The sequence below is a fragment of the Sinocyclocheilus rhinocerous genome, unplaced genomic scaffold (assembly GCF_001515625.1).
Source record: "Sinocyclocheilus rhinocerous isolate Xijiao unplaced genomic scaffold, SAMN03320098_v1.1 scaffold5130, whole genome shotgun sequence".
NCBI lineage: Eukaryota > Metazoa > Chordata > Actinopteri > Cypriniformes > Cyprinidae > Sinocyclocheilus > Sinocyclocheilus rhinocerous.
Genome location: NW_015644613.1, coordinates 9,319 through 17,125, shown reverse-complemented (window position 1 = coordinate 17,125; position 7,807 = coordinate 9,319). Strand labels below are relative to the sequence as shown.

The following is a 7,807-nucleotide window of genomic DNA, read 5'->3' as shown; positions in this document are numbered from 1 at the left end:
CTTTTGAATTCAAAATTTGCAAGATTTTAAAATGTAAGAAAGTAAAGTGTCATCAACAGGTTGTGCTGAAATGAATGCACAAACTATGATTATGACCACTTGATGCAGCACTGCAGTCAAGGGGGCGGGTTTGTGATGCATCGATCACCTACACTGGCCCCGCCCCTACAGTCACTGCTCATCTGCATAATCATGAGCTCTGTTCAACTTCACAGACAGTCGCTCACAGACAGAACAAACATCATGTAAAATCAATGACATGCCGTTGTCGCAAATCACCATCAGCGTGAATGGCAAAGAGTTTTCCTTTGGGATCAAATTAAGCACTCTCACAACAAACACTGTGTGTGTCATTTTATTATAGATTTACACACCACAAATATCACAAAGCTGTTTAAAGGTTAAGATTTGAAGGTTTGAAGGTTAAGTGTTAAGAAAGTTTAGATATTTGTATTGGAAAAAGACATAATTCTTTGCAGCGCAAACATACACTCAAGGTTCAGAGTTGGTGCAGATGAAGTTGAGCCTGATGGTCGGAGGAAGGCTGACCCAGCGCTGATCTCCAGCCGACTGAATAGCTCCGGCTCTTTGCTCGCGGCAGTCGTGCGCTCTGGTGCCGTTCCCCGCGGCCCAGTTCTGATAACAGACCACCTCGCCACGCAGCCACAGCCACATGTTCATGCTGCAGTAGTGATGTAAACCCATCCACACGGCCGCTGTCGAGGCTCTTCTCGCCACGTTCATCACCCGCTGCTCGATCTGAGGGCTGGGCACCGACACCAGGTCCACGTGGTTCTGTCTGCAGTACGTCATGGCTTCACTCCAGCTCAGATTCTGCTTGATGAGTATGAACTGATCTGGAAGAGAAATTTTAGATTTTCGTTGATGACGTTCTCTCATTTTACACATGCAAGTCCAAGCATCGACTCACCTTTTTGACAGACGAAGGTAAATTGTGAATTACACGGCCAGTCCTCCCACTGTCCCGTTCTTGATCCACTCTTCACTAGCACAGTGGCGTTTTCATTGCTGTGGGGTTCAGTGGGTGCCCAGTTTCTAAACGAGGATGTACTCTTGTCGGACCATTCCCATGAGTCTCTGAACAGACCGATCCAGACTCCAGTGTTTATGAGCTGCTGAATCTGCTGGTTCTCACTCTGGCTCCTCACGCTGCTCAGATCCATGTGATTCGCTCTGCAGAAGCTCTGAGCATTTCTCCAGCTCATCGACTGCTGCACAAGGACGAATCCTTTACTGCTGTCTGCATGTGAAGAGAAAATCAAGAAATGTCCCTTTGTTTACCAGTGATGATCTAGTGCACACGTTTCATCCAAACTACGCTGTGGAGAGAATCAATCACTGCAGCAGATATAAATACGGCAAACGTTCATTAGAATCCAGTGAAAGCGTTTTGAAAAGATACGTCATCATGATTTGGTTGGTTGCACCCTTCACTGGCTATTACATGGAAAATACAAATTAAACATTCAACAACATAATAGCAAATGCAATATAATAAAAACAAACATTTTATAAAACTGATGTTATGCAAAAAGACAAAACTGAGTACAATTCTGTAAAAGATTTGATGTTTATACTGAGTGATCGGGGGGCCTCATTGATCTGAGCTTCTGCACTCAGTTTTTAAGTGAAAAAAAAGCATTATTTGTGGATAATTTTGGAAATGTTTACTCAAAAACTGTGCATAAGCTTAGATCAATGAGCCTACAATCAATCAGTTCCAAATCTTTGTGAAGTTTTCATACCGTGTGAGTTTTAGTCCAATGCGATAACATTGACTAGAGTTTTCAGGAAAAGGAAAATCCGTTCTGTGTGATTGACTCACCATTGTAGCAGATGAAAGACCTTTGGTTATTACAGCTGTCATCATGCCACAGTCCGTCCTGACTCATATAAGCACAGTAATATGAACCATTGTTCGGCTGATTCGATGCCCAGTTGCGAAACAGTAAATCATGAGCAGTGTAAAACGCAGGGTCTCCCTGAGACCACTTCCATTCACTCCTGAGGGTTTCCATCAGCCCGATCCAGACGGCATAATCAGCAGATTTGGTCACGATCTTCAGCAGCTCGGTCACGTCGGCGCTGTTGTCAATGGAGGCCAGATCACTGTAGTTCTCACGGCAGTATCTCTGAGCATCAGTGCAGTTCATCCTCATCTGAACAAACTCATACTGACGAAGAGCCGATGAGCTGAAGACGGCTGCGGAGGGCAAGGTTTAATTTCAGACTTTTTCATGTTTGACAATAACTTTACCGTCACTATGAAATGAATACTCGTCAATGCAGTGGTCTCAAACTTAGTTCCTGGAGGGCCACAGTCCTGCAGAGTTTAGGTCCAACCAGCTCCAACTCACCTGCTTGGTAGTTTTTAGTAAACCTGAAGGGCTTGATGAGCTTGTTCAGGTGTGTTTAATTAGGGTTGGAGCTGAACTCTGCAGGACTGTGGCCTTCCAGGAACTTATGATGTATTCAAGTCCTCCTGGGAAATTCGTATTTACAAGTTGGGAAGTCGTAATTCCGATGTCAGGTGCATTCAAGTCACTTTGGTGACTTTGGGGAAGTCGTGGCCTAATGGTTAGAGTCGGACTCGTAACCCAAAGGTTGCGGGTTCGAGTCTCATACCAGCAGGGATTGTAGGTGGGGGGAGTGAATGTACAGCGCTCTCTCCCACCTTCAGTACCACGACTGAGGTGCTCTTGAGCAAGGCACCGAACCCCCAACTGCTCCCCGGACGCCGCAGCATAAATGGCTGCCCACTGCTCCGGGTGTGTGTTCACGGTGTGTGTGTGTGTGTGTTCACTGCTGTGTGAGTGTACTTTGGATAGGTTAAATGCAGAGCACTAATTCCTAGTATTGGTCACATGTCACATGTCATGTCACTTGTACCATTTCTACATACAATTCAGCAAGATTTTTTTTTAACTGTCCTTCTAAAACATGATGAATAAAACGCGTTTAAAGTGTGTTTTGCTTTTTTTGATGTTTTATTGAATTTGAGGGTTCTGTAAATATATTTAATAATTGTACAATACAATGGTATTTTGTATATGCAACTTAGTTTTATTGTAAATTATGTATACAGTATATACAGCATATATTTCCAATCGGCGTTATATAAAAAATTGTCCTGGCCCCTCCAAGCCTTTCAATGGGGTTAAGTGGGTGTTGGTTGTCAACAGTTCAGAAGACGTGAAATAAAGTGCCTGCATCCGTAATAAAACGTCCCTCACACGGCTCCGGGGGGTGAATAAAGACTTCCTGTAGCGAATCCATGCATTTTTGTAAGATAAATATCCATATTTGAAACGTAATAAACACTTTTTTCTCACTTCCGGTATTCTGTCATATGCGGAAGCCATTCCGGCGGATGATGTAAGATGTAGGCGTTGCGTGATAAGTGGCGAACGCAGAGACAAAACAAAACAAAATGCCGTTCACGAATTAGAAGCACAAAACGAGGATTTGTAAAGAAAAATGTCGGAGGATTTCGATATAAGCCAAGAGGAGACTGGTTTTCCTTTGCTCCTGCATTTCTCAGAGGCGCGCGCGCACACGACACATACGTCTTACGTCATTCGCCTGCTCGGCTTCCGCGTAGCACAGTCAGCGGAAGTGAGAAAAAAAGTGTTTATTACGTTTGGAGACCAGGACAACTAGATGAGCCCCAGATACAGATGTTATTCCCCTGTAAAGACCTTGTCTCAGATGACCACCGGGACAAGACCACAGGAACCAGATGATTCCTCTGCACAATGTGACTTTGCTAGCCTGAAATTGAACTGCTGGTTTTGTCTGGCCAGAGGAGAACTGGCCCTCCGACTGAGCCTGGTTTCTCCCAAGTTTTTTTCTCCATTCTGTCACCGATGGAGTTTTGGTTCCTTGCCGCTGTCGCCTCTGGCTTGCTTAGTTGGGTACACTTCATTTCCAGCGATATCGTTGATTTGATTGCAAATGATTGCAAAGATACTTTTTAAACTGAACTGAGCTGGATGATGACATCACTGAATTCAATGATGAACTGCCTTTAACTGATGAGTGAGTGTTTACTATTGTCACTTTGCATTATTGACACACTATTTTCCTAATTAATGCTGTTCAGTTGCTTTGACACAATCTGTATTGTTAAAAGCGCTATATAAATAAAGGTAACTTGACTTGATATATATATATATATATACTGTATATATATAATTTCAGTCATTTTAACAAATTTTCCGTCAATACAGATGCTGCATTCATTGCATGTTTTCTCAGTGAACATGCCCCAACTCAGACCCCAAACTCAGGGTTTACAGAAAATTCAGTTTCCCACTTGTAATTATGAGTTTGTGATGCCGTTCATTTGTGTTCAGCTCATAAATACGCTCTATCTGACACGACTTGAGTGCACCATGAGTTTGAGACCACTGCATTAAGGATGCATTAAGTTGATCATTATACATTATAAATGTATAATGCTACAAAAGATTTCCATTTCAAAGAAATGCTGTTCTTTTGAAATTTCTATTCATCTGTGAATTCTGAAAAATTAAATGGTTTCACGGTTTGCACAAAAATATTGTGCAGCACAACTGTTTTCAACATTGATAATAATCAGAAATGTTTCTTGAGCAGCAAATCAGCATATTAGAATGATTTCTGAAGATCATGTGACACTGAAGACTGGAGTAATGATGCTGAAAATACAGCTTTGATCACAGAAATACATTACAGAATAACACATTCACATAGAATACAGCTGCTTTAAACTGTAATAATATTTCACATTTTATACTGTATTTTTGATCAAATAAATGCAGCTGTGGTGAGCAGAAACATTAACAATCCTAAAGAACCCAAACTTGTGCAGGGTGATTATAAAGGCAGACACGTGTACCTGCGAGCAGAAGCGTGACGAACACTGTGTCCAGCTCCATTTCTGAGGAGTTTGTGTGCATCTGATGATCTGTCCATCTCTCTCGTGCTCTTTCTCAGCTCCTCCCATGAAACCTCATCCAATCCTGCGTGTGTCTGCTGAGCTTCACCTCAGCTAAACATGATTTTCTTGCTTACTATTTCTTCCAGTATTCCAGTACAAATATCTAAAGATTCTTCAATCAGGAAACCAGCACAGAGGAGAACCAGGATCATACTTATTCTATCTTTGAAAAACAACAGCAAAATAGACCAAACAGAGAATGCAAACTGGACAAGTTAACACATATATTTGTCTTATTTACTGGGAAACAACACAAAGACCCGAACACACAAAATCAACTGACAATAACTGAGATTATAAACCAGTTTCAGCACAATGCATTTCATGCGTTTGGCTGATGCTTTTATACAAACAATAAGAGTATTGTTTAATATTAGTTTCTCTATTACAAAAATTAAAACAATAAGGGAAAAAACTTCAAAATGGAGAAACACTCGTCCAAACACTGTTTAATAAAGTATAAACAGACACGCACTATAAGTAATCAGAGAGTCAGTTGCATTAGGGGTTGTTTAGTACCTGGTTTCTATTGTTTAGATTAATAGTTGCTGCTGGGAAGAATTTGTATAGTCGCTATTTTTATTCTTATTTTAATAAGCAAACAAATACTGCATTTGTTTGTAATTAGAATAATACCTGCTGGCAAGAGGAAGTTAATTTGTTATTTGTACTGCTCGTTTCATCCGTGGCTGTAAGCAGGGCTTGATACTGACTGAGGTCTGGGATGCTATAATAACACCTACAAACACAACTCATTATAGACCCTCTTTTAACTTTAAAAGAGACAGGCATGTAGATGTTTGTCTTACTGTCAGCAATCACGTGCCCGTGCTCTCTATGGGCTTTTTTGATTGTTGTCAGTGTAAATATTTGTTATTGTTGCCAGGTTTTGCTACAATAACAAACAAAAACAAGCCCCCAAAAAGTTAAATAAACCAAAATAAGATAAAGATATCATTAACTCCAATAGAACCTCGATATGAAAATAGTTTTGCAAAGGTGCACAGATCCTCATTCACACGATATGAGCACATGCAGAACAGCGGTCGCTCGTGCATTCATGCACTGTAAAACAAGTTCGATTAAAAATAGTTGAAACTCATTACATCAAAAATTATCATTGTAGAAATTCTTTGGTGTTCTGCAAAAGAAAGTGTAAATGAGGGCTAGGCAGCGTTTTCATGTTGAGTGGACTATCTCTCTAAATTCTAGACAACATGATCACTTACAGCGCACATCTTGAGAAAGTTGGAGTCATCCTCAAGCAGATTGCCTGAAAAGAAAGCCACTGAGAAGTTAGTCAGGTTGTAATAAACACTAGAAAAAATATCTGTAAAGCACATGGCACAAATCAGTTATCTAACTTCTAGGGGATCACCAGAGGCCTCACGATACGATATTATCACGATACTTGTGTCACGATACAATATTATTGCAGTTTTAAATATATTGCGATATTCTGCGATATATTGCAATTTATTACCTTTTTCCAACTTCAAATTATGTCCCCAAAGGAAAACTTTGACAACATCTGTTTTAACTAGAAATAAACATTTCTCAGTTTATCTCACTTCAGTTTTATTGTTGCAGTGTAAAATGGGATTTTCAAGCAGACAAACTGACCAACACTTTCATGAAAACCTGTCATAAATGTTGTATGCACCTGGCAAACTCAACTATTAGTATTACAGTCTAATCTAGAAGGTGACCCAGCTGACCTCACCAGAAAAAACTCAACACCACCATCTAGTGGATTGTAAAGACATTTATTTTATTATTCTACCAAATAGTATAATAAAAGATCGATACTTGGCGTCCATGTATCGATACAGTATTGCCGCGGAAAATATCGCGATACTATGCTGTATCATTTTTCCCCCACCCCTACTAACTTCATAAGCATTATGTGAAATATGCTGCTTAGTCTGATCTCATAATACAAACCTTAAACTGTTAAATATTTATTTCAACCTTACAACTTACTTTTTGAAATGTAAAATTTTAAACAAGAACACAAAAATGTTTAAATAACACAAGCTTTACTGGCATGGCTTGAGCGGACTACATAAATACATTTTATAATACCTGTCCTTACAGAAATACATGGAAAAAAGTGAATCAAATTATTGCGAAACCTCTATGAAAACCATTACTTTATGTCTAGCCATGAGTGCCAATTAAATAGGAGTTTCAACCCGATATTTTGAGGTCATTAAAATTTGCTACCGAAAACCTTTTAATGTGTGCACACCCGAAGCAAAAAGGCAGACTTTGACATACATTTTTAAAAAATCTAAATACAGTAGCTTCAACAATTCAATCAAGTTTGAGTTTTAAGATGAAAGTCTAGATACCACATTAAAGAGCTGGCAAACCAATCCAGAAAGAATTCGGTGAGACTAATCAAGAGGGAACTAGAATATTCCAGAAAGGACTGAAGGGCCAGGAATCAGGGTCGTTACTGTGAGACCTAGAGAGGTCTAGAGTGGCTATAGAGGGGTCTAGAGGGGCTATAGAGGGGTCTAGAGTGGCTATAGAGGGGTCTAGAGGGGCTATAGAGGGGTCTAGGTGGGCTATAGAGGGGTCTAGAGGAGCTATAGAGGGGTCTAGAGGGGCTATAGAGGGGTCTAGATGGGCTATAGAGGGGTCTAGAGGAGCTATAGAGGGGTCTAGAGGGGCTATAGAGGGGTCTAGATGGGCTATAGAGGGGTCTAGAGGAGCTATAGAGCTATAGGTATTCAAGGGCAGGCTTTAAGATGGTTTAGATCCTACCTGTCCGATCGCTACCACTTTGTTCATTTAAAT

At 40.5% G+C, this 7,807-nt stretch overlaps 1 protein-coding gene across 2 annotated transcripts; it reads right to left on the bottom strand.

Annotated features, from left to right (window-relative positions):
- Nucleotides 1-395: 395 nt before the first annotated feature.
- LOC107758355 (macrophage mannose receptor 1-like) lies at nucleotides 396-6,268 on the bottom strand. 2 transcript variants are annotated; one of them, XM_016576063.1, is made up of 5 exons: nucleotides 6,232-6,268; nucleotides 4,901-5,114; nucleotides 1,847-2,224; nucleotides 932-1,261; nucleotides 396-857 (listed from the first exon to the last, which is right to left on the bottom strand). In XM_016576063.1, the coding sequence occupies exons 2-5, from the start codon at nucleotides 4,959-4,961 to the stop codon at nucleotides 493-495; spliced, it is 1,134 nt and encodes a 377-aa protein (XP_016431549.1). In that variant the 5' UTR covers nucleotides 4,962-5,114; nucleotides 6,232-6,268; the 3' UTR covers nucleotides 396-492. The 2 variants fall into 2 exon arrangements, with proteins under 2 accessions (XP_016431549.1, XP_016431551.1); XM_016576065.1 differs by lacking the exons at nucleotides 4,901-5,114; nucleotides 6,232-6,268 and adding an exon at nucleotides 2,379-2,404.
- Nucleotides 6,269-7,807: the final 1,539 nt, after the last annotated feature.